The sequence below is a fragment of the Urocampus carinirostris genome, chromosome 1 (genome assembly GCF_059441175.1).
Source record: "Urocampus carinirostris isolate Australia breed hairy pipefish chromosome 1, RoL_Ucar_1.0, whole genome shotgun sequence".
NCBI lineage: Eukaryota > Metazoa > Chordata > Actinopteri > Syngnathiformes > Syngnathidae > Urocampus > Urocampus carinirostris.
Window position 1 is genome coordinate 68,637,999 of NC_142349.1, and position 27,178 is coordinate 68,665,176.

Below are 27,178 nucleotides of genomic sequence, written 5' to 3' on the forward strand. Positions count from 1 at the left end.
ATTGATTCCATTTTCTTGGGATTTGTAATTCATATCAGAACTCAAAGAGCTCAAAGAATAAGGTAATTCAATTTTTTTATCAGTGTAAAGATTTATAATGGACCGCAAGCAACACCTACAGGCAAATTCGTTTACTGACTGCAGTAAAGAATTTTTTTTTTCAAACCTAACGATTTTCAAAATTAAAGCTATAAAAATCCCCATAATTCTCATGCAATTTTCAAAGTAGCGACCTGTGTTCCTTCTTCATATTTATGATATTGCAAGCTTCGTTTTAATGGTTGGTAAGTTTTTGCTCCCACCTTTTAGCATCACTGCAAACTTTGGGACCCATAGCCAATAAATAGGCCTACAGTACAAAAAATGTACAATATTGCATCGCTGACTCACAAATTCTTTACAATGAACTAAGTGGGAAAAAAAGGCATTGTGGAAAGTAATTAGCATGCAAAATAAGTTGTCATTGACGTCATATAGTGTTGTAGATGCTGTAGGGAGTTACAATAGAAATCCTATTTATTAAAACACGACCTGTTTACGGCCATACCCCCCCTGAGAACACCTGATCTGGTTAGTTTGCGGATGGGAGACCGCCTGGGAATACCAGGAGCTGTAAATAGGTAATTTAGCGCACGCTCTGCTGCAACAGCACTGTCTGTACCGTCACCCCTCCAGTAGTAAACGGATGTCCCTAAGGGAACCGAAAAGAATTGGATTATTAATTATAAGGCGGGGCTACCGCATCCCGGGGCTTCACTGTATTCTCAAAAAAGGCTTTAGAATAAATCAATGAGATGACGCAAAATGGATGCTTTCTTTATTCCTCACAGCAGATAATCGTTTCAGTCACAGTGATATTTGATAACATGTTAGAACAGGGGTGTCAAACTCATTTTAACTTGGGGGCCACACGATAGAACAAACATTCTCTCGGGGACCAGACCTGTAGATTAGAGAGAAAGAAAAATAGAGAAAGAAATGAAAGAAAGAAGGAGAGAAATGTAGAGGGTGGGACAAAGAAAGAGAGAAAGGGACAAAGAAAGAGAGAGAGAGAGAGAGGGAGAAAGTGAGAGAAAGCATGAGAAACAAAACAGATAAAAGTTAAATAATGAGAGGGAGAAAGGGAAAGAAAGAAATCCAAAGAGAAATAGAAAAAGATAAAATGAAAAAAGAGAGTGAAAGAGAGCAAATAGAGAGAGAGAAAAGGGGAGGAACAGAGAGAGAGAGCAAAGGGGAGGGAGAGAGAGAGAGGGAGTGAGTGCAAACGGGAGGAAGAGAGAGAGGAGAGAGCAAAGGGGAGGAAGAGAGAGAGGAGAGAGCAAAGGGGAGGAAGAGAGAGAGGACAGAGCAAAGGGGAGGCAGAGAGAGAGAGCAAAGGGGAGGCAGAGAGAGAGAGAGAGCAAAGGGGAGGCAGAGAGAGAGAGCAAAGGGGAGGCAGAGAGAGAGAGACAGAGCAAAGGGGAGGAAGAGAGAGAGAGAGAGAGAGAGAGAATAATAAACAAAAGAGATAAAAAGAGAAATAATGAGAGGGAGAAAGAGAAAGAAAGAAATCCAAACAGAAATAGAAAGAGGGAATGCGAGAAAGGAGAAGAAAAGAAAGAGAGAACAGGAGAACGAGAGAAGAGGAAAGCAAGGCAGAGAGAGAGAAAATGAAAAATGGAAGAAAACCGAGAGTGAAAGAGAAAGATTGAGAGTGAGAAAAGGGGAGGAACAAACACACAGAGACAGAGAGACAGAGAGAGAGGGGGAGAGAGAGAAATAAGTACAAGTACAGTGTCTTTGTGAGAGGCACCTGGCTTTGGCAGAATCAACTGGACATATTTCAACCCGCAGCTCGTTTTTCTCTTGTGCTTCTCCGAGCATTGTCTGGATTCAATCCCTTAGTGAGCCCTCGGGCCACCTGTTTGACACCCCTGCGTTAGATCATTAGGTCACAACTCAAATTATGCATGATATAAAATCGATTAACATCGGGCGTGGTTATCAACATGGAGAATGAATAGGTCTCAAATAACCAGAATGAACAGTGGAGTGTAAAAAAAAAGTGTGGCAAAATACATTAAAAAATCCCCAAATTTCCTCTGGGGATAATAGCTCAGCACTCATTCCAGCAATCTGTTACCTACTCTTTTATATCTATATACGTCTATATATTAACAGAGAGCGTCCTTACAATCTACATATATCTTGAATTTAAATATTCAAAGCCATTTTTCATGTATTCAAAGACCTTTTCTTTTACATTTCTCATTTTGGCACAGCGTAACATTGACATGAATTTCTGAAAATATAACCCACCGAATCTTTAAAGTGACAGTGTGTAATCATTCACCACGTTTGGCTTGAAATTGAGAAGAAGTGTGTGCGTTTGAAGAAAAAAAAACTACGGAAGCCCTGAGGATACCTGTTGCCAAAATTTGGAAGTCAAGAAGACATAAAAGCTGGTGTTGATCAGTGGGTGACATTGATAAACCCAGCAAGCTGAATACACCCGGAGCGGTTGAAAAGGGCAAATATCAGGAGTTGGTCAGAGCTGGTGTAAGTGGTTAATTTTAGGGGCTAGTGGGAGAAGATCCTAAAAGTCAAGGAAAAAGACTGCAAGAGCAAACCGGTGAGACTAAAGGACAACGAAATCTATATAAACACCAAGTACCTAACAATAACGATATCGGCCACAGCGAGCCTAAGCCTACAGTCAAATGATTAACATGGTTGGCTAAAGAAGGAAACAGTGGGAAAATAAGCACCAGATGCTAGAATCATGGAACACGGCGATCACCACGTGCAGGGCTCAGCTGTGGAAGATTATTGTTCCATTGTAAGTTCACTGTGCTGCGCCTTCGTGTAGTGCAGTATAACGCAACCACGTGGCTAGAATGAGTGGCTAGAGAAGGAAACAGAGGGGGGGAGTTTAAAAAGCCAGAGTCATGGAACGGAGGAAAGGACAAAGCAGGACAAGCTAAATACGACAGTAGTGGCGAGCAGTGAGCCATAGCCTGCAGCCAAATGATTACCATGATTGGCTAAAGAAGGAAACGGTGGGAAAATAAGCGCCAGATGCTTGCATCATGGGACACGGTGACCATCACATGCAGGGCTCAGCTGTGGAAGATTATTGTTCCAATGTAAGTCAATTGTGCTGCTTCTTCGTGTAGTGCAGTATAACACAACCACGCGGCTAGAATGAGTGGCTAGAGAAGGAATGTCTAACATGATTGGCTAAAGAAGGAAACAGTGGGAAAATAAGTGGCAGATGCTGGCATCATGGGACACGGCGATCATCACGTGCATGTCTCAGCTGTGGAAGATTAAGTTTATTGTTCCATTGCAAGTTCCTTGTGACAACCACGTGGCTAGAGAAGGAAACAGTGGGGGGAAAAAGTTTAAAAAGCCAGAATCATGGAAAGCAGCAAAGGACAAAGCCGGACAAGCTGAAAAAACAATAGTGGCTAGCAGTGAGCCATAGCCTGCAGCCAAAAGTCTAACATGATTGGCTAAAGAGGGAAACAGTGGGGAAATAAGCATCAGATGCTAGAATCAAAAGCACTAGACGCCTAAATGACAGGAGTCTGCGAGGTTAGCTTGCATGAAAAGCTGTGTAAGGTGAGTGACACTCATTGACAAATCAGTCGCAGCTAACAATAACAACAGCAGCTAACAGCGAGCATTAACCTTCGGCCAAGTGACTAATAAGAAGGGCTAGAGAAGGAAACAGTGAGAAAATAAGTCAAACGTGATTGAATCGAGGGGATCATTGCATTTGGGGCTTAGCTGTGTGCGGTAAGTGGCTAATGCAGTGCTAAATGAACCACCGGGACAAGATACCTTCGCAATATCCTCATTCGGGCTTCCGTAGTAGCAGGATGGCAGCCAATGGTAAAGTTTTGTAATATATTTCAAAAATTCTTAACCTATAAGTCATTTAACAAATAATGTTAATACGATTTTGGTTATTATTTGAATCAATAGTGTTTTATTTATATGAGTGACGCATATTTACACCACTAGTGGCTGCTATATAACACACAAGGGGGCTTCATTAGTATTTTAACAGTACTCTGGGGGCTTCTTTGGTTAATATTCAAAAGTTGCACTGTAGACAACCTTAACACTGCTACATGCGCTAGTTTCTTAGCGTAGAAAAACGAGCCACATCAGTTCGAGGTGTCCGAATTGTTGAGTCAGTGTCAGAAAATAACCGATTGACGGAAAAAAAATCTAAAAAATAAAAAATAAAGTTGTCTTAATAAAGGAGTCAACAAGCACTTTGAGATACATGATAAGTCTTTCAACTATCAAGTCATCAGATCAAACTTGGAAACTTTTCCAGCTCTGAAATTAATTAGTCTATATCAGGGGTCAGCAATCTTTTCGGTGAGGAGTGCCACTTTCAAATTTCCTTGTAAATCATTGTGCCACACCAAGATTAATGACGCACACATTTTTTTTATATCCAAATGAGCTGTCATTTTACACTAGTCCAAATATACAACATGGATAGACATTGAAACCGTATAACTGACGTAATTATCTAGCACTATTCGGTTCACCCTTAAATGGTTTTCTGTGCTTTGCTATGCAGTGAGCAATGTGATAGCTTGCTTAAGTGGTGGTGTTTTTATAGCAGTGACAAAGGTCTTCAGGGTCTGTGTTTGTTTGCGGTACCTGGACACAGCGCCTTTTAATGTCACCGCCTTGTCAGACTCGTCCTTGAATTCATGTTCATGATTCGTTACGTATTGACGTTTAACCCTTGATGTGCGAGGTACAACGCTCTCGAGGCATAATGCGCAAACAGCACGGTCATTTTTTGGACAAAGCCCCAGTCATTTGCCCGGGCTGGCTGAAAAGAATGACATTTTTTCTCTGGAGGAGCTGAGGAGGAGGGGCGCGATCGTAAAGCCTCTAAACAACACGGCGCACTACTGAAAATGTCTAAATTTAGGGTAAATAAACTTAAAAAAAAACATTATTTTGCCGTGCGCTAGCGTGCCACTGTTTAACCCCTCGCGTGCCACTGTTGGCTGGGTTAAAACACGGATCTCTCCTCTGCAAGGCCACACGCAAACACGCACTGCGCACAGAGGGGCACTGACGTACAGCCTCTAAATAACACGGTGCGCAACTGAAAATGTCTAAATGCACATTTTTAAAATATAATCATTATCATTTTGCCTTGCCCTTGCGTGCCACTGCTGGCCCGCGTGTCATAGGTTGCCGACCCCTGATTTAAACAATCGTTATCAAGTCATCAGATCGAACTCGGAAATTAATTAGTCCATCCGTTTGCATAAATTGAAGGATTTACATAAAAACATGGGATTTTCCGTTAGCTTAAAAGTCGCTACAGTTAATTAAATAACTTTGAAACAAGTTTCACTAATTCACACTAGCGATAGAGCGGTAGGAGGTAGAGCGCTCGTCTTGGGATCAAGAGGTCGCAGGTTCGATTCCCGGCTCCTCCGTGTTATATGTCAAAGTGTCCTTGGGCAAGACACTGAATCCCTAATGCCCCCCAATAAGCCGGTAGGTGCCTTACATGGCTGACTCCCTATTGGTGTGTGAGTGTGTGTGTGAATAGGTAAGTGTGAAGCTTATTGTAAAGCGCTTTGAGAGGTCTTCATTGACTTGAAAAGCGCTATATCAATGCAGACCATTTACCATTTACTTGAGAAGCCCTCCAATTTCATGACATAATTGTATGACAATAAAGACCGTTCATTCATTCATATTAAAGGCTGAATCTGTAGATTTTCAGTCACTATGGCGATTACGCTTGATTACAAAAAAAAAATAATCAAAATAAACTTTCACATGTAATACAAAAGGACTTCTCAAATTTGTGATGAATCTTTTTCCTTGTAACAAGTATTTAACATCCTCCAATTCGCAACCATTTTGTCACCTTGAATGCCCAACATCAAGGCTTTTACAATTTATCAAATGTCGGGAAAATAATAATGTAATCATTCAGAAACTAATGTGTCGATTTTTCTTTTTTAATGCTAACACTTTTTTCAACGTTGCCTCACATGTTGCCGTCCCGCTTGTCCTTACTGGGCGACGGCTTGGGAGGATCCTTCACGGTCTTGGCGGCAGGGGCCGCCGCAGCACCGGCGGCCGCAGTACTAATGGTGCCGTCGGGTACCGGGGCCGGGTCCTCGCCGCCCCTGACTTGTGTTTCGGGGCTGGGCTGCGCGGGTGCGGTTTGTTCCATCGCCGTTGGCGGTGGCGTGGCTAGCTCCTGCTGTAGCTTGTGGCTTTGTAGGAGGCGCAGTTGGACGCGCAGTTCCAGGATGGCTTCCTGCTCCTCGTGGATGGCCTGGTTCAGGTGGGTGTTCTTGTTCTGTGGTACAAAGGCCAGTCTGTTACCTTAGCCTGAGCGATAAAACGATAATTATCGTGATATCTGGAAGGGAATTCTGGTCTAAATGTATCTTTTATAGTATATACTCTTATACGCAATATATACTTTTACACTCTTGTAACAGGTGTAATAATAACTTTTGTTTTATTGAAATTCCTGCTGAAATATGTGTATAGTTTTTGGAAAGTGTCCTGCAATGATGAGTCCAACAGTGCCACCTGCTGGTATGGGGTGGGGTTTGGTTTTGGCTTCTGTCATGTGACCGGGAGGCGGGGTTTGTTGGCAGTATTCAGAGAGAACTGCTACTGGTAAGACACATCTTTTGGTGCTCCACAAAAGAAGTTGATTTTAAACATTATAACTCCAGCTGACAAATCTCTCAACATGCACAGTAATGTGATGATATTGTCAAGCTGTTTAGATTTATGTTCGTTTTGTTTCTGTTTTACTAAAATGTTAATTCCCCTTGTAGAGATCAAAGATATCAAAGCCAGCAGAAAAGCTAATGTTGTGACTCATTCATTTGCAGGTAAATTGTACCCGTTTTTATACTCATTGTTCTTATTTTTATTTTCTCATATACATTAAAAAGGATGATGTTGGTTAAAATTCAGACTAAAGAAAAATATGTTGAATTCATTGTAAACGTTAAAAATCCACAATACGATCTCTTGTTAAAAGTATCTTCTTGAAATGGATGTAAAAATGTATTGTGATATTCTAAAATGTATTTTATATAAATTGAAAAGAAAGCTCTTTGATATGCTTTGTTGGCAGTATTCAGAGAGAACTGCTACTGAGATCAAAGCCAGCAGAAAAGCTAATGTTGTGACTCATTCATTTGCAGTAACTGTAATAAAAACCTCATCATCCAGTCCAGCGTGAATGTGGATCTTTGGTGGGACCAGTACACCGCGGTTACACTCTTATATCTTTATACGTTTATATATTTCTATAGTAAAAGGCGAAAGATTTGTACGGTCTGAAGAGAAACAAGAGTGCGATTGTGCCAACTGTGTTGTATGGTGCAGAGACTTGGAGCCTGAACGCAGATTTGAGAAGGAAATTAAATGTATGACAAAAAACTATTTTTGTGGGGTGCGCCTTATAACCCGGTGCGCCTTATAGTGCCGAAAATACGGTACTTGAGGAAAAGTAAGTGCCTGGTGCATACCTGTCGCGCTCCAGGGCTCCATGCCCTTACAAACTGTCGTATTTTCCCTTACAAAATACAAAAAAAAATCTTACACCATATTTTTTTACAAACGTGTTTATTTATGTAGCGTAACGTGTTATATTGTACATGTGTTTCGTTATGTCATATTTATTGTTAATTCACATTTTGTTGTGAGATACTGCGTTGCTCGACATGAATTAGGTTTATTATAAAAAAAAGTTCAAAAATGAAGTAGCTTGGACGTTCACTGTAGAAGGAAAAAAGTCATGCAAATATAATTAAGTAGAATAATACATTTTCTTATTCAAATTATTGATTCATTTTCTAAATTATTGTTGGTAATATACTGATTAAAGGGATAACCACAAAACTGTCTTTTTTCATTTTCTCCTTTTATACTTCCCTTTTTTCCTAAATTCTTTATACAACATAATATAATGCATCAAAGGAAGTCAGCCGTTTTTTTAACAATGTCTCTTTAATGAGTTGAGCCAAAAAAGCCGGTTCACTAAAAAGAGACGGACTTTCACAACACAACTACCACGGAATGATGCATGATGGGAAATCTCCAGGCGGCAGATGCATGCGCACAGTAGTATTTGCAACGAAAAAAACCATACCGAGATAGAGGCTACCGCGGCGAACTCGTTTGACTTGATTGATTTGCCGTATGGTGATAGTCGGTGTATACCGGATGGTACCCATAATTGACAAATTTGCGTTTTTCCGTACAGATTTCCTTGTACGTCGTACACGTCTTAAAATGCATAATAAACATACTTTGTACGGCAAAAACATACAGGTTTACAGGTATGATGCTGAGCAGAGTATCCTCAAAAGAAAAAATAAAAGAAAAAATAAATCCCGAGAGTGAAGCCCGGCCCAGCCCGACTTAATGATTGATATTTTAAGCCCAAAATTCGGGCTGGGCCCTAAATCTTACCTCAACATCACACCAAACTTATATAAAATTCAATCTTTCATTGACAAATATATTTGTTTAGAATGCTATTTAATCATATAAACTTACATTACACCTAAGTAAGACTCAACTACAAACTATATTAGAAGAATGCATCAACTTATTATCAAAGGTCTCTATCCCCCGCTATAGAGCAATTTGTGATCCCCACCATGGTTAAAATAAATGTCATATCCCAAAGCTCTACCGGATGCTTTAATCGTTTGTCCACCACTTACCTCCAACTCCTCATTTTGTTTCTGAAGGTCCTCTAGGATCATCTGTAGCTCTTCCTCATCCTCACTTTCACTCTCGCTTTCTGACGAATACTCTTCAGTTTCGCTGCGGCCCTGCTGCCGACTGAAAAGGAATAGGATTGCTGTACTTTCTAGTTTTATACCACAAGGAAAAGGATTTACAGGCAAAGAATATACCTTTGGATGTCTGCGATCTCGGCTCGTAGCCTATCAATCTCTTCCTTTTCTGCTGCAATTTGTCGGCGCAAAACTTGCTCCAGGGAGATTAACTCCTCCTGCTCTGTCAGGATTTCATTTTCCTATCCAAACACGGAAATACATTTCTATAATAAGTGCATAAATAGAATAAATAATAGGAATAAATATTCTTAGGCTGATTACACAGATAAATGTACTCATTGTGTGTATTTCTGTTTCAGGGATTTACCGTATACAACTTCAATATATGAGTATTATTTGAAATGTAAATTTTTAACAATGTACGCTTTAAATACACGTTTTTCCTCTTATGACATCAATAATTAAATGTTGACATTTTCTTCCTATTTACAAATTGTGTGAGCATTTGGGTTTGCATTCTTATAAAATAATTATGCTGTACATGTTTGATCATAAACTCTTATTACATATTTAATCATAAATGTATACTATAGCAAATTGTAAAATATTCTATATGATAAAGTGTTTTGAAATATTAAAAATAAAACACACAAAAACCTGCCTGATTATTATTTAGTCCTCAGTTATTTACAGGACTGTCTCAGAAAATTATAATATTGTGTAGAGAAAATAAGCCCAGCACAAAAATGACTCCCACCTTTCTTTGTTTCAAATAACTCACTTTGGAATAGATGAAACGACTGTATCCTCCTTTGTACAATTCCCAGACGTACCAATTCTCCACATACCATAATGAAATCTGATAACAAGTCTTGAATTTCATCAAAACACCCAAGGCAATGTATTGATAAGATAATATTCTCACCGTACGTAATTATGTCATTTGGAGGGGCATTCTCAAGTACAGAACATTACACTAATTTCTCACTACTTTGGCTTTCTAACAAGTTTAGCAACTTCAAACACCGTCATCCGATCCTGGTGGTCTCAGATATCCGAGACCACGTCCAAAAAGGCATGATCTGGTCAAGCGTACATTGTCCATATAAAAAGAGTAGCTGATCGATAGCTCGTCCTTTTTTTCTCCTGCCTGCCTGGCTTGTTCGTCTCGCACAACAGCCTTGAGTTCAGCCATACATTGCGACGATTTGGAGCACAAAACCAAATCTTTCCACAACAAATAAGGTGACGGCTATAGATTTAACTCCATGTTTGCTGGTTCTTGGAAATAAGCGGGGGTTTTTTTTCCCCGCAAGGGAATCTCCCCAAATCGACTAGCGTTATAGCGGAAACTTTCTTTTTCTGCTTGTAACTTTGAGACTTTCAGCGGTCAAAACTCCCATAATCTCTGGCGCTTCCCCTCCCCTTTTTTTCCTATCATTAATTCTCGGTGTTAATGAATTGTGTGTTCTATTTCAATCAGCCTGGTTCACTGAATCCATTTTCTTGGGATTAGTAATTCATATCAAAACTCAAAGAACTCAAAGTAATAACGTAATCTATTTTTTTTAATCAGTGAATGAAAATTCAAGCATCCTTCAGAGAAAACAAATTTGATAGTGGAGCACAAGCAACAGCTACAGGCAAAGTTGTTTACTGATTGCAGTAAAGAATAATTTGTTTCAATTATAACAATTTTCAAAATTAAAGGTAGAAAAATCCCTAAAATTGTGAGTTTGCAAGAAAACAGCAAAAATGACACACGTTCCAAATTCATTACAAATCAATAGAAGTATTGCAAGAGTTTTATTATTTTAATATTGCTGATCATGGATTACAGCCTAATAGTACATGTTTTAATGATATTCTTAAACTTTCAGATAGGATATTTGAGTTTATGCTATGATCTGCAAAATAAAAATAAAGCCATATGTTTCAGTATATTTGTAATGAATCCAGATTGTATGACATTTTTGTTTTTGGAGTTGCATTACGGAAAAAAAAGAACTTTGTCACGATCTTCTCATTTTCTGACAGACCCCTGTCATTTTTTGACCATGAGTGTATTAAAATAACAGCAACTTTCCCCAAAAACTCAAACCGCCAACCTATTCATCCAGAGAGGGATTTATTCTGATTGGTGCAGACGGTTGCAAGGCACTCACCTGAGTCAGTAAGAGGTTAACTACTTCCTCCTCATTCTCGGTCATCACCTCCTTGGAAACGTCTTCTTTGGACAGGCTGGCGATCTCCTGGGCGATTTTAGTCTCGCACTCCTGAAACATCACAAAAATAAGTCAGGAATGTGACGTCACTTAATGTTATTTAACAGGTAGAAGTTACCTGTCGCTTGGCCTCCCTTAGCTTCCGCTTGAGAGCGGTGAGGATTCTCTGGACCTCCCAAAGACGCTCCTCTTTGGACAAGTCCTTTATACCTGCTTGCAGGTCTCGGTGCAGGCAATTGAGCAGGAACTCCTACATGACAAGGTGTACATACAAAAAAATGATCTTAAAACAAAACAATTAATAGAACTGACAGCACTTGTTTTTAGCCAATCAGAACGAGTGGCAGACGACAGCCCGGCCCCTTTTGTATCACACACAATGCATGGCATGCTTCACGATAAACTCAAAGTGCATAGGTTCTATGGGAACCGAAACAAAGTTAATTGTTCTACAGTAAGTGTTTTATTACGCTGCTGTTGTGTCGGTAAGTCGTCAGTGAAAGAAGCTTGTAAGTTACTGCGGCCACTTCATTTGCCCTTTTAGTATATTACCGTATTTTCCGCACTATAAGGCGCACATAAAATCTGATTATTTTTTTTTTAAAAGCTGACTATGCGCCTTGTAATCCGGTGCGCCTTATATATGGATCAATATTGACTTACAAGGTCTCGCAACTTACGGTAAGCAGCCACTGACTCAATTTTTCGCGGAGAAGAAGAAGTGCGCTGTGCATACTGGGAAATATTAAACAACGATTCTCTTTTATTTGTGCGTTTGTATAAAGACCCTGAAATGGCTCCTATTGAGAGACACGCTTACAACGCAGAGTTTAAAGTCAAGGCGATCAGTCACGCAGTAGAACACGGGAATAGAGCAGCAGCGAGAGAGTTCAACATTAATGAATCGAACACGAGAGTGGCTCGAGCCGGCAGAATTAAGAGTCCCCCTGGGAACTCGCTAACTGAACAATGGTTCCATGGGTGAATTATGTAAAACCCACTACAACGTTTTACATTTTACAGTTATTATGTTTTTGCTTTACTATTATTGTTTTGCACTTGTTGTTTTTGCACATTACGAGTGTCACTATATTGCGATTGCACTATCGTTTAATTTACCATAACAGTATCAGACGTTTTTTTGCGTGTTAACTAAATGGAGGAAAAGTAAAATGTTATGCCTTGCTGTTGTTCAAAGATGTTAAAGATATGTCACGAAAATGCTTTACCTCAGAGAAAATAATAAAACGGCTGTTTATTCATTTTGGGAGTGAATGGAGTTGTGGAAAGCTTGTTTGTTATCTATTAATAAATTTTGACTGACCTATCTGACTGTTTTGTTGACATTCCCTTTAGCGCGGCACCATCTAACGGTTGCATAACGTAACTACATCCTCTACTGTAGCCAAGTCAAGTTAAGTCACATTTATTTATGACGCCCTTAATAACAAAAATGTCTCGAAGGACTGCACAGGATTACAATTACAAAATTGCACAATTACCTGATCTTAAACCAGCATGCACTTATAGCGCCTTATAATGGGGTGCGCCTTATGTACGGAAAAAGTTTAAAAGTATATCATTCATTGAAGGTGCGCCTTATAACATGGTGCGCCTTATAGTGCGGAAAATACGGTACTGCCCCCTTGTTAGCATGACAAAACAAATACAAGCGAAGGTGGCATTTTGTAATTAAAAACTTGTAATTTATTATATCCTCTACAAACCATTATCTCTCACAAATCTGAATCTATCTCCATGTGTAGTTGGTAAAGGACTTCTGACTTGGTTATTTTTCGCCAAGATTTTGCATCCACTCTTACAAAGTTATTAGCGTCTTTGGATGCAATGAACTTAACTGTGTATAATAATAATTGAGACCCTTTTCTACTGTAGTTTGAGATAAGTTTGCATAATAAGAAAGAAATGATGAGACTATGCTATCAGGAATAAAGGGTCGCTCGTTGTTGTTTCGACCGCCCTATTTCTCTCCGCCGTAACTATGGTGGGCGTGGCTTAGCGCTCTCTGTCATATCTAATCATTGGGACGAAAGCACAAACTAATATCAGTATGATAATCATTGGCATATCAATTGCTACGTCATGGTACAATATTAGTATAGCAGTTATAATTGTGGGTAAAAACCACCTGACAATAAATTACCTGGATGGGAAATAAAGAAGTAATGACAGAGAGAAAGAGGATGGAAAGGAGAAAAGAAGGAGTATACGCTAGAGAAAGGGAGAAAGAAAAGTAGAGAGTGAAAGAGAAAAATAAAGAGTGAGTGAGTGAGAGAAAGAGACTGTAAAAGAATAAGTGAAAGAGAGTGAGAAAAAGAGTAAAATGGAGAGAGAAAGAGAAAAAGAACAGAAAGACAGACAAATAATGAGAAGTAGAAAAAGATAATAAGAACGAAAGAAATGGAGAAAGAGAGAAATGGAGACACAGAAAAAGAAAGAACACAAAAAGAAATGAAGCGGCAAAAAATGAGTAGCCTTTTATACATGTCAGAAATAATGAAACACATACTGTAGGCTATCTATATTAATTGCAAAAAGTAAAGAATGTGTCCCGTTTCTATTTTACACAAACCATATATTTTGTCAGGGAGCCATTAGGGTGTGCCAAAGAACCACATGTGGATCCAGAGAAAGTTTAGCGGGTCCAACTTTGTTAGCGATAGAAAGCATTTTTCGCTACCTTTTTGCCTCAGCCACCCACCAGTGCTTTTGTCGGTCAAGAGCGTTTTGGTGACATGTGGCTTTAAGAGAAATTTGAAGTTTGAAAAGATTCGTGGTAAGGTGACTCTTTTACCAATCAGAATGCAGAACACAATGCATGATGAAAATCCGCAAAGTAGAGAAACCTCAATAAGTAAAGTGCGATACAGCAAGGGATAACTGTTCTATAATTTACTTTATGGTTAGAAACTCGTTTGAATACGGCTTTAATGCATTCAAGGAAAGGAAGTGAAAAGACCAAACATGTAGCTTCTTACCTGCCGCCTGATCTCCTCTTTGATGTTATCCTGTGTTTCGGGCAGTGCTGGCATAGTAGCCATGTTGGACCAGCGCAGTGGGCGCACGGCCTGTTTCAAAACCACATCGCCGAAGAGTTCCTTGACGTGCGTGAAAAATATGTAAAGGACCCGATTTCCAATCTGCAACAATGGTGACAGAGGAGAGGATTTATTGACTAAACCCCAGATAGGAGGATTCACATCTTTGATTATGGTATCTGTCTAATAAGGTCATAAAAATGGAAGGATTTCTGCTTTTAAGCTGCCTGAAATTCTTAAAGTACAGCATTCCTTAGATGTTTGCAGTTAATTTGTTCCATGACCACCGTAATAAGATGACTTCCATAAAATAGAAACATATGTACTGTAGTGTAACAATGAATCTGTTTACTTGTTCCTCATGCAGAATATTTTAATACTGCAAAAACATGTGGGACTTGTAGTACAGAGACAAAACTCCGGTTTATTTGCCAAAAAGCCCCATGTATACTGGTCGATTTCTCTGGGAAATGTATTTTCTATGCCACAGTTGTATCCATCAATATATAATGTTAGTCTATGCTCCATTAACCCCTTGAAGTATGATTCTACAAAGGTCATGAGTATGATGTATATTTGCATTTCTTCTATACTACTGCCACAGTAAATGCTGCTACTTTCACAAGGCTTCAGAAACTCCCACATATTTCTTCGCGGATCTTTTCGTGCATAACGCAGATTTTGTTTACCTAAAAAAAATAAGGTGTGGGTGCGTGTTATATGCAGGGTTTTACGGTAGTATATAACCGTATTCGTGCAACTATCAGTGGAAAAATATTGTTGACTAAAAACACAAAACATGGGATGCAACAGAAATTAACCCGGGTCGCAGCGGTGAGAGTGCCAAATCCTAACCACTACCATTACATATGAAAAGGCATTTGATTTTATCTCATAATCAAAACATTTTTATCCACTGTACTAGTGACAAATGTTAGAGAATGAAGAAACACAAAGTCGTACTGAAATATACAAATGAACGCAATAAAGCACAACGAAGGAAACAAGTCTTTGGGGTAACTGATGATAAATCGGACTATTGGGACATTAAATACATCCATCGTAAATATGTTTATATTGTGTTAATAGTTGTCATTAAACAATTTTAGTCTTGGCCACACGTAGTTAATGCATACCACTCGCAATGCTGTTGGTGCTGAGAAAAAGTGGAACAAAACTTTATACCTACCTCTAATTTCTATTAAAAAAAAAGGGTGCGCGTTATACATGAGTGTGATTTCTACAGGAATAAATATGGTATTTATCACTAATATATTGTTTTCTTACATATTTCTCTTTACTTTGTATCATTTTTGCACTGAAAGGAGAAGCCATACAATCTTGTTCTTCCGTATTATGACAATAAATGCCATTCTATTTCATTCTAAACACACAGGATGCAGCAACTAACGCACTTTTCGGGCAGTTTGTTGTTCACTATTCTTGATAACGATTCATTCGGATTGCTCCAATCAGCGCTCAGGAAACAGAAGGCAATTATTTGATCAGTTTAAGTGAACTAACACATGTAAGACTCCGGTAAAAACAGGGGTTGGAGACTACGCGCTACAATAACAGCCGAACCATTGACACACACTGCTCACTCGATATGGAGTTTCTAGCAGTATCGTGCAGACCCTTCTATGTACCGGGAGAGTTAACTGTGGTCTTTGTGTTTGCGGTTTACTTTACACCACTAACCGTTTCACCGGATGCTAACTTTAGCATAGCGCTAAATCTCCTGCCCGCTGCTATCAATAAACAGCAGCTTGCACACCCCAACGGAGCTTTATCGTCGACGGCGACTTTAATCGGGCATGTTTATGGACTGTACTCCCAAATCCATTCAATTGTGGACTGAGCAATTTGGAAAAAACACTGGACTATGTGTAATGTAAGATCAAACATCAAACATTCCGGTTGTATCCAGCAACTCTGTTTGTCCCTCACCCCCCCTCATCAAACCCCAAAAAGACAGTTAGTTCTTTGTTCCTTTATCTCTTTGTTTCCTTATCCTCACTGTAAATGTGGAACTGGAGTCGTCCAATTTCGTTGTCACAGCATATCCCATGTTGTAACAATGACAATAAAGGCATATTCTATTCTATTCTTCTTCTATTCTAATGTGACGCCGATATTCCATGAAGAATGTATTTTATTTGTAAAACCTGTTAATAGAGGAAAACCTGTGATGCACCAAAGACGCAAAAGTCGACTGTTACTTTTTACCCAGCATGGTGATTTTTTTTCGTTTTTCTCAGAACATCCGTTAATCCTTAAATTTGGGAAAAAGTGAAGCGGCCAAGAAGATGTCCCACATAAATGCTCTAAACTAGGACATAGCTTCAAAGGTAAACAGAGCGACCCGTTTTACAGCCATGTAAAAAGTGTCACGGACCTGTATGGTGGGATTGAGGACGATGGAGATGTTCTGGATGTTCATCTTGGTGTCGGCTTCCTTGGCAATGACGTGATCCATGTGCGTGACCAGCCAGCCGAGCAGGAGGCGACTTTCCGGCGGCGTTTCAGACAGCAGCCGCTGGAACTCGCTCACTTTTTCGGCCTCCGCCTGCCGATTGCACGCGTCCTCGAAGCGCTGCGCCAAGTCCCTGCCTAGCAGGTTGTCGGGCAACTCGCGCAAGTACTGCTTGAGCAGGCTGGCCACTGTGTGAGGGTCGTACTCCTCCAGGCAAGGACACTCCTCCCGGTCGTACGCCGCTTTCAGTTCGTCTACCTTGGACTTCATACCTGACAGGTAAAGGGTGCATCGCTGCATTAATTCAATCAAAGTATCCATGTGGCTGTCGCACGACATAATAAATCAGGGGTCGGGAATGTTTGGTTCTTTTTATGAGTGAATCTGGCTCAAACATAAAATGAAGGCCATAGTAATCTTCTCCATGACTTATCAATTTTAGTGTAGGTGAAAGACAAAGCAACACAATGAGCCAATGTTTGGTCAAAAATATATAGGGAAAAGTGTAAACTACACTTTACACTCATCTTGTTACACAAACAGACCCCGTTTTGGCTGTACGTCTGCAAGGAATCCTTTATATGCAAGCTCATTAAACAGTCAAAGTTCATCGTTAAGACAATTTACGATGAAAACCCACAGAACAAACTTGAAGACGCCGGCCAATCATCCATAGTAGTTTTGCCTGGGTGAACAGTAGGATTGTGTGGATCTTTTCACACATAGCACACCTGCCGAAAAACATCTGTATCCACCTGGTTTGCAGTATTTTGTGGCATTTTTGCAAAAGGACTCTGCTCGCACCTTGTTTAGAAACCATTGTCCGCAACAAAAATGTCAGTCAAAATGAGCCTTAACGATCATAAATAATTGCGAGAGAGAACAATTCTAAGAGGTGTATTTGTTGATATGGGAAACAAGCTTTGACATTATTATTTTATAGATTTTATCAAATCATCAAATGCAAAGCAATGAAACAAAATGTGCTGAAGAATTAACTTCGGGTTTGGTGGTTTTGTTTAATTTTGTCATTCATATACTGGACTGTCTCAGAAAATTAGAATATTGTGATAAAGTTCTTTATTTTCTGTAATGCAATTAAAAAAACAAAAATGTCATACATTCTGGATTCATTACACATCAACTGAACTATTTCAAGCCTTTTATTATTTGAATATTGCTGATTTTGGCTTACAGCTGAAAAAAACTCAAAAATCCTATCTCAAAATATTAGAATACTTCCTCAGACCAAGTAAAAAAAATAATTTTATAACAGCAAAACTAAATCAAACATTTGAAAATGTCCATTGATGCACTCAGTACTTGGTTGGGAATCCTTTTGCACGGATTACTGCATCACTCCGGCGTGGCATGGAGGCAATCAGCCTGTGGCATTGCTGAGGTGTTATTGATGCCCAGGATGCTTCGATAGCGGCCTTCAGCTCATTTGCATTTGTAGGTCTGGTGTCTTTCATCTTCTTCTTAACTATACCCCACAAATTCTCGATGGGGTTCAGGTCAGGGGAATTAGCAGGCCAATCAAGGACAGTGATGCCATGGTCAGTGCACCAGTTACTGGTGGTTTTGGCACTGTGGGCAGGTGCCAGATCATGCTGGAAAATGAAATCCTCATCTCCATAGAGCTTTTCAGCAGATGGAAGCATGTAGTGCTCTAAAATCTCTTGGTACACAGTTGCATTTACTCTGGACTTGATGAAACACAGTGGACCAACACCAGCAGCTGACATGGCTCCCCAAACCATTGCTGACTGTGGGAACTTCACACTGGATTTCAAGCAACTTGGATTTTGCTCCTCTCCAGCCTTTCTCCAGACTCTGGCGCCTTGACTTCCAAATGAAATGCAAAACTTGCTTTCGTCTGAAAAGAGGACTTTGGACCACTCTGCAACTGTCCAGTGCTTCTTCTCCATAGCCCAAGTCAGACGCTTCTTCCGTTGTCTTGAGTTCAGAAGTGGCTTGACCATGGGAATACGGCTATTGTAGCCCATTTCCCGGACACGTCTGTGAACTGTGGCTTTTGATACCTGGACTCCAGCTTCAGCCCACTGTCTTTGAAGCTCCCCCAAATTCTGGAAGCGGCTCTTCTTCACAATTTTGTTAAGGCTGCGGTCATCTCTCTTGGTTGTGCAGCGTTTCCGGCCACATTTTTCCCTTCCAACAGACTTTTTGTGGATATGCTTTGAAACTGCACTCTGTGAACAGCCTGCTCTTTGAGAAATTTCTTTTTGTGTCTTACCCTCCTGATGGAGGGTATAAATGATGGTCCTCTGGACAGCAGTCAGATCAGCAGTGATTTAGTTTACTGAACCAAGCTGAGTGTTTTTAAGGCTCAGGAAACCCTCGCAAGGTGTTTCGAGTTAATTAGATGATTCAGGTGATTAGTTGAATAGCCTACTTGTATACTTTTTCATGATATTCTAATATTTTGAGATAGGATTTTTGAGTTTTCTTAAGCTGTAAGCCAAATTCAGCAATATTAAAATAATAAAAGGCTTGAAATAGTTCAGTTGATGTGTAATGAATCCAGAATGTATGACATTTTTGTTTTTTTAATTGCATTACAGAAAATAAAGAACTTTATCACAATATTCTAATTTTCTGAGACAGTCCAGTATATATATATATATATATATATATATATATATATACAAACATAGATCTTTCATGCCTCTTTTGAGTCAAAAAGGTTCCCGACACCTGTACTGACACCTCGATGAGAGGTGGCCATGATTTCATTGTTGCTGGCCACACGTCAACAGCAAACACTTAATATTTTGGGTCAATACCTTTTTAAATCAATATAATGAACAAAATAATATTACGCTCACATTTCTTAACAGATATATTCCAAATTCAAGTATGAATATACCGTTTTTCTTTTTCATTTCAATTTGTCATCTGCGTCATGGGGTATTTCCGTTCTTTTCTGATGGGATAAAATTTTATATTATCGCTGGTATGTTAAAAAAAAAAAAACCTTAGCTTCAAAGTCTGTGTTATTTCATGAGAATGACAAAACAACTGTGATTGCAGGAAATTATTTTGAGATTTTTTTTCATGTATTGAAGCAACAATAGATGTAATTTTTTGAAATTTAGAAAAGAATTGCCCTGCATCTTTGATTTTAGTTTACACTATTTTCTGTTATACACTACGCGTTAACGACGCCTCCTTACGTCTTCCTTCTGTCCACGTCAGCTCAACAACAAAAAAAAGGCTTTTCATAGCAATTCTTGCTACTGGCCCCATTTCTGCCCCAAACTTAACAACTATTATTGCAGAAAATAGCTATATATCTCTCTCTATGTCCCCACTTAAAAACTCAGCATTTTCTATCAATTTTCACGTGTTACATACCTGAGACACGATAGATGCCCTCACACTTCATGCCGTAGTTCTCGATGTAATCCACACACTCCCTAAAGACTGCAGGCAGCTGGATGCCATCATACAGTGCAGTTCGCTTTATCGCCTCTGCCAGTGGAGCACCAAAGATGGGCCTCAAAGTTGGGATCTCTGCCGGCAATGTCTCTGTTTCACCAACTGGTGCGGTACCAGTGGTGGGTTTCTTCTCCTTCTTCTTCTTCTTCTCCTTCCATTGTTTAACCACATCAGCTGCTGTCAAGTCCTTGGATTTCTTATCTTTGGCTTCCTTAGGGCCCTTCTCCTTCACCTTGAAGTCTTTTTCCTTCTTTTTGGAGAAGCTCGGCTTCTTAAACACGTGGATGCCCTTGGAGCGCTTCATCTTGGACGGGCTCTCGGCCTCGTCTGCTGAGCTGTCCTCCTGGAAGGCGGCATATCCTTCCGCTGAGCCGAAAGCAGTGTAGAGACGGGGAGAGAGAGGTAGAGCCGGTTAGTTTTTCGACATGAGAAACTGGAAAGGAGGCGAGAGTAGAAGGGGGAGCTTAGAAAAAGAGGTCAGTCAACTAAAGTGGCACAAGTCCCTTGTGCTTCAACCTCTCTGATTAAAGGAAATGTCAAAATTAAAAAAACCCAACTGGGCTTACTTAGGCCAACTTGTTTTTAAAACAAATTTTGAAGAGTAGGAGGGATCCTTCCAAATAGTCAAGTTCAGCTCTCGGACAGAAGAACTAAAAATAAACATAGATTTGCTTGAACTTGTATACAACTATGAGTTAGTAACAAAGCAAATGCCTCCCTAAGCAAAATAGGAATACGAATGTCATAAACTAAGCATGAAAAACATGCCGGACTAATAAAGATTGTTCAACAATTATGGAATTATGAAATTTCAATCATATTTGCTAACTAACGAAAATGAACACAACATGGCTCCTTGACTTGTCAGAGCCAATAATAGTGGAATATACACAATAAGTATATAATTTACATTTATAATAATGAATTACCGTATTTTCCGCACTATAAGGCGCACCTAAAAGTCTTAATTTTTTTCAAAAGCTGACCATGCGCCTTATAATACAGTGCGCCTTATTTATGGATCAATATTAAGTTGCAAAGTCTTCCAACTAACTTGCAGCCGCCGACTAGATTTTCCCCCGAACGCCAAGTAGTCCGCGGTGTATGCTGGGATTTATTTACCGGCGTTTCATTGGCTAACCAATGTGTCAATCATCAGTTGAATCGATCACTATTGGCTAAAGTTAACCGGAGGTCAAGGGGCGGATCCTTTTTATCATTTACAGGCTGACATAGGCTGAAGCGGCAAAACAAAGCCTGCAATTGGCCGAAAAAGATGAATGTGTATAGCACGTGGTTGACGGCATACAGAAAGCATTTTTTTACTATTCTGTCTATTCTGTCTTTTGTAAATATTTTATTCTCCTGGATATGAGAGGACCATGGCTGCACATTATTATTGAACACAACGACTTCGGTGAGCTACTCCGGCTATATATTTTCCCTGTATCTTGTTTCAGACTGAACTCGATGTTTCTGTGATAAGCGGTGCAGATAATGGATGGAATGGAGTGTCTATTTTTTAATTAAACTCAATTCCAAGTGTTTATTGTCATATGCACAGTAAAGTTGCGAGCGAAAAAGAAAATAGAAACTAAGGAATGGTTGGCATTTCTTGAATCCCAAGACTTTAACCTTCCGAATGATGGAACGATGCATTTGAGTGACATCGTACGGACACCGCATCCGCACGTGTTCTCGACACGTATTTGCGTCTTTGCAAGCTTTGGGAATGTTAAGGGGGTAATCAGTTTGACTGAACTATCTGACTGTTTTGTCGACGTTCCCATTGTAGCGACTTAAAATCCGGTGCGTCTTATGTATGTCAAATATAGGACCAAAAACTATTTTTTCGGGGTGCGCCCTATAATCCGGTGCGCCTTATAGTGCAGAAAATACGGTACATCTTTTAAAACAAAGCCTTATATTTTTAGGGGCCCTTTAAAGTGCAATAATCTGATTCACTGCTTGAACTGAATCGTAATAATCAGTAGCATCAGATATAAATTGAAGCGGTTCAGAAATAAAACAAGACATTTTTCTAAGAGATCCATTTCCCCTCAAAGCTAGAAATTGAAGGGAAAATACCACACTAACTGTAAAACATCTAAATCTTAAAATAAGTCAAAAGCACTTTGATAACGCTAACACTTTAGTCCAGGGGTCACTAACGTGATGGTGTCACCGGTAAGAAGCCATTGTGATTTTTCTAAAAAATTTAATTTCTATCTACCGGTATTCTAAGAAACCATTGACATGATCAGTGTCTTTAAATATGTGTTTAATTCTGCCGAAATTCTGTCTAAAATGAGCTTATAGTTTATATATGTTGCTCACAAAGGCCCCTTATACAAGGTCGATTTTTTTTTTTTAGTAGTGGACTGAGACCATTTTAACCCTATTTTTCATACTGTATTTCCCGGACTATAAGGCACACCTAAAAACTGAAAATTTGCTAGAAATTTGCAAATGCGTCTGTATCGGAAACTACGTTAAATAATATATGAAATGCATACAAGGAAACACTACGTAGTATAGTAAACATTTCTGAAACAGTCTAAGTGGCGAAACGAAAATTCATAATGATATTTCACCTTCTATAGAATAAGGTCGCGTTATTTATCTAGCTCGGTAGCCTAGATGGTAGGGCGCCCGCTCCGAGACTGGGAGGTCGCTGGTTCAAACCTCGGCCGAGTCATACCTAAGACTTACAACATTGGTACTCATTGCTTCCCTGCTTGGCATTAATAGAATAGAATAGAATAGAATATGCCTTTATTGTCATTGTTACAACATGGGATATGCTGTGACAATGAAATTGGATGACTCCAGTTCCACATTTACAGTGAGGATAAGGAAACAAAGAGACAAAGGAACAAAGAACTAACTGACTTTGTTGTAAATAGGCTTAAGGGGTTGGAATTGGGGGGTTTGGTCACCTAATGACTCCCAACACAGCAGTTGGGTCTAAAAACCCGGCGCCGATCGAAGGCGACGCGTCACGTCAAGAGGTTCGTGTGTCAAAATGATTTCCTGTATATATCATGTTTATGGTTTGTACTGGCTGAATAAATAAATACAATACTATATAATTTACTGATATTTTTTTTGATGCAACCTCAGCTTTCACAGTCATTTTAATTTCACTTGCCGTATAGTCAGGTGTACTTTATATATATCAAAAAATCGTTCACATAAAACAATTTTTGAAGGTGCGCCTTAATCGTTCAGATAATAGAGTGATTGAGGCGCTCCTGCTGTCATGCGCTTTCCGGACAAATTTCAACATGTTACCTCGTGTTCTCTTTTATTGATGTTTACTATGTTTGTGTACTGTTATCCGATGCATGTTGGTTTAAGATCAGGCGATAGTGTAATTGTAATCCTGTGCAGTCCTTTGAGACATTTTTGTGATTAAGGGCTATACAAATAATGTGACTTGACGTGATTACAACCTGGTAATTACACAATAGTACATAGTATAAACATGACTACTACTTCTTTTAGAAATGCATCTCAAATTAGTATTCATTTGCATTAATCGGTAACAAAAAAAGTAACTCCCAGCTCCAAAAAGGTTTTTGACTCATGCTGTAGTTGTTTTAAAGTAAATCATTTGGCAAACAGGTCTTTATTTAAAGCTTTATTTGAAGCTTTAGTCAACGTTTCAATTGAATCTCATTGCGCCACAGCACCAATTCAGATCTAAAAAATGTAAACTTTAGTAATACATGTTTCTTGAACACTAGATTGTCGGCTGCTGTTCTAACAGAAGACACAGGTGTTTTTTTTTTATATTCTTCGAGTCAAGTCATTTTTATTTGTATAGCCTTTAATCACAACAAGATGGATCTGCACATGTAAAGAACATGACAGTCACAGCAAAAATTATGCTGATTTCATTTCCTCCTACGTTCCTGCTCAGTGCTTTTGCCCGAAAAACGCTGGTCTACTAGTGATTCCAAGAGCCAAGAAGAAATCGGCAAGTTCGAGAGAGATTTTCATTCGGGCACCGGTGCTGTGGAATAATCTGCCTTTTAAGATTTGATCTGCAACCTCAGTGGAAGTCTTTGAATCTAAAATTAAGACACACTTATATTCAATAGCTTATGAGTAATGTTAGCCTCATACTCTCGTCTCCTCATCCTTGACGAAGGAGGATGAGCCCAGTTGTTGAGCGGTGCATGCATTTCGAGCCATCGTACCGGCACTCGGACCTAATGTACGCCATCATCTAGATCCAGCTGCATCAATTACAATTTTGCAACAGGGAGTTGTCAACTGGACATTCAGTTATTACCCATACTTAATGTTGAAGATGTCTGTGTATTATCTGTTGATACCATTGCAACATCTGTTGCAGTTTGGTCATCCTGGAAGAGGAATTACTTTGCAGCCCTTTGAGACTTTTTGCGATTATAAGCTATATAAATTAACATTACTTGACTTGACATAATGGCCACTTACTGCGCTTCTCCTTCTTCTTGAACTTGTTCTTTTTCTTGCTGTGTTCTTTGTCGTCGTCCGACACGTAAACATCAGGCGCTTCGTGGAGGAGGCCATCATGCGGTGGGGACGGGTCACCCGTACGGTAAAGCCCTGGAAACTTGGTAGGGCTGATCTCTTCAGAGCTGGGAGTCCGTGCCACACCGCCCGGATGCTCGGCCCTCCGCTGCTCAGCGGGACTGCTGCTCGGTGGCAGGAAGCACTCGGTCATTCTGGCTGAGCCACGCCGTTCATGCCGTTTCCTCCATCATGCCTGGAAGCCGTAAAATAATTTGCTTAATTTTGCGTTAAGGACAGCGGTAGGCCAACTAATGCTGCAGCTTTAGAACATGTTATACAAGATTATACTACAAAATACTCCTTTAATTATAAAGATTAATTTTACATGAATTACAATAACATGTGATTTAAGTTCAGTCTTTATAAGGCTCAGCTTATGCTAGTGTGCATGGAAAAATGACTGGCTATCAGCAACTCACGAACGAATGTTCTAGTTAGGAAGCAAACACAGAAATTGACTAAGGAGAAAACATTTTAAGTGCATTCACTGCACTGTAATATTATAAAATCATCTCAGTTTGAGTCTTAAACAAAAAATGTATCGATCTATCTACCCTGGTCATATTCCTCGAAAGGGGTGACCGACAGCAAAGACAAACACATTCAAAAATAGAAAATAAAAAAGGAATAAAGTGGCAAAAAAACACGCAAAATTTTGGGGATTCTAAATTTTTGTGGACAAAAATGTATACAGTAATTGCCTAAAATTAAACCTTAATTCTTCATCACTACAACGTTATTTCTAAGAGTGATTTGATTTTGCCATACATCATATTTTTCAAATATTTTGACATATGTAATCAGTACATTTTACTACTCAGTTTTAACATTTTCGATCATCCAAAAAAGTAAAGACTATACAACTTTTGTAATCCATGTTGTCATTCACTCATGATTACAACTTTTTCTCTCAAATAAATATATGTTCAAGAAATGGCCAAAAACAGTTACCGGTGCCCATTCCAGCTTTTTTCTCTTTAATTGGAAGTTGCCATATTACAAAGGTGAACCTAATATTACAGTAATGGAAACTTGACATTTGATAAAAGCAATATTAGGTGAGAATATTAATTAGGGATTTCATAAATTTATATGTAACTTATTGAAGCATGTATATCGATCGTTAGTTGCAGCCAGAAGGGAATTTTAGAAGAAATGATGTAGTGTTAGAATTGTTTTGACATAAAAAGTGTGAATGAGACCTTAGTTGTACCAATGTGATTGATGTTTGCTGATAAAAAAAAACAGAAATAAATTGATTAACTTATCAAGGGAGTTGAAAACTAATGCAGGGGCCCCTGACGCAACAGGAAGCACCAGGTCGCCCCCAAAGAACACCTGAGTAGCCCGTAGACAGGTTCTCAAACTAGCTTACTGGTGATTTTCTAGGAAGTTTGATTTCTAACTGGCATGATCAGCGTCTTTAAATGATGATAATAAATTCTTCCAAAATGATCCTACTTATTATGAAAGCAGACCACTTAATGCCCTAAACAACGCAGATGTTTTAGTGGTTGATCAAGACCAGGGTTGGGTAGGGTTACTTTAACTGGATTACTTTCAATTAATTTTGGATTACTCCGATAACAAATATGCTAATAACAGACAAAAGAAACTAAATATGAATAAAATGATGACTCACAACACGTGGTAAGCTTTATCTCATGGCTTTGATCTCTTTGATCTCCGGCAAAACTAACATAAAATGCGACAGAAACAAAATGAAAATAAATCCAAACAGCTTGCCAACATCACTTTTGCCGTTCCATGTATTCCGTTACTCCCCAAGCCTGCACAAAATTTAGTCAATTTATTCATATTTAGTTTCTATTCTCTTTTATTAGCATATTTGGTATTGGAGTAATCCAAAAGTAATTGAAAGTAATCCAGTTAAAGTAAACCTACCCAACCCGGATCAAGACTATTCTGACCAAACTTCTAAAAATCAGAACCTAGGAATAACATAATAGAATAGTGACAACATAGTCAAAACACGAGAAGTTATTATTTAACAAATACATATTAAAGTGGTAAGTCTTCGCGCAAAAAAGGGTACCTCTTAGCTCCAGAAGGTTGGCGACCCTAATGTTTACAAACATTTAAATGCCAACCTCACCCAGTGAAAATGTCAATTCTTCGGTACACCTCTTCCCGTGACGATAAAACTTCCGATCTTTCAATATATTGTTTACCAGGTATTCAAACATATTAACCTTATACGTGAATGTGCAAGAATGTTTATGTTGAAATAACAAATATAAGTAGGGAAGGGGAAGTGTATGCTAACGTTAGCTAAGCTTTACTAGCCAATAAGCGCCACTTGTTTATCTTGTTTTGCACACATTTCTCCTAAAGGCGTACGCTTGATTAAATTAATGTTAAAAACTATGTAATAAAACTAACGTATATGTAAAAAGCAATGATAATAAACTTCACCAAGTGCGATTTACTCCACAGCTTTAGAGTTTCCAGCTGTCTCGGGGAGGTGCACTAAATAATGATAAGTGCGCATGCGCCGTTGCATGATGGGAAAAAGGCGGAAGTGACACGGACGAATTTCAAATAGAG

At 39.1% G+C, this 27,178-nt stretch overlaps 1 protein-coding gene across 1 annotated transcript; it reads right to left on the reverse strand.

The window, feature by feature from the left end:
- Positions 1-800: 800 nt before the first annotated feature.
- On the reverse strand, positions 801-27,108 carry ralbp1 (ralA binding protein 1). Its single transcript, XM_088349746.1, has 10 exons — positions 27,047-27,108; positions 24,512-24,803; positions 19,961-20,410; positions 16,505-16,854; positions 14,047-14,208; positions 11,166-11,297; positions 10,988-11,098; positions 8,940-9,061; positions 8,745-8,865; positions 801-6,346 (listed from the first exon to the last, which is right to left on the reverse strand). Exons 2-10 carry the CDS (start codon positions 24,759-24,761, stop codon positions 6,029-6,031), a joined length of 2,016 nt encoding a protein of 671 aa, XP_088205872.1. The 5' UTR covers positions 24,762-24,803; positions 27,047-27,108; the 3' UTR covers positions 801-6,028.
- Positions 27,109-27,178: the final 70 nt, after the last annotated feature.

Excerpts from the sequence above, each read along its gene's own strand:
- ralbp1 (XM_088349746.1), bottom strand. The coding sequence starts at position 24,761 with ATGACCGAGTGCTTCCTGCCACCGAGCAGCAGTCCCGCTGAGCAGCGG. Across the intron at positions 11,298-14,046 it reads AAGAGGAGATCAGGCGGCAG|GAGTTCCTGCTCAATTGCCT; the intron begins GTAAGAAGCTAC and ends CTTGTCATGTAG. Across the intron at positions 8,866-8,939 it reads GAGATCGCAGACATCCAAAG|TCGGCAGCAGGGCCGCAGCG; the intron begins GTATATTCTTTG and ends ATTCCTTTTCAG.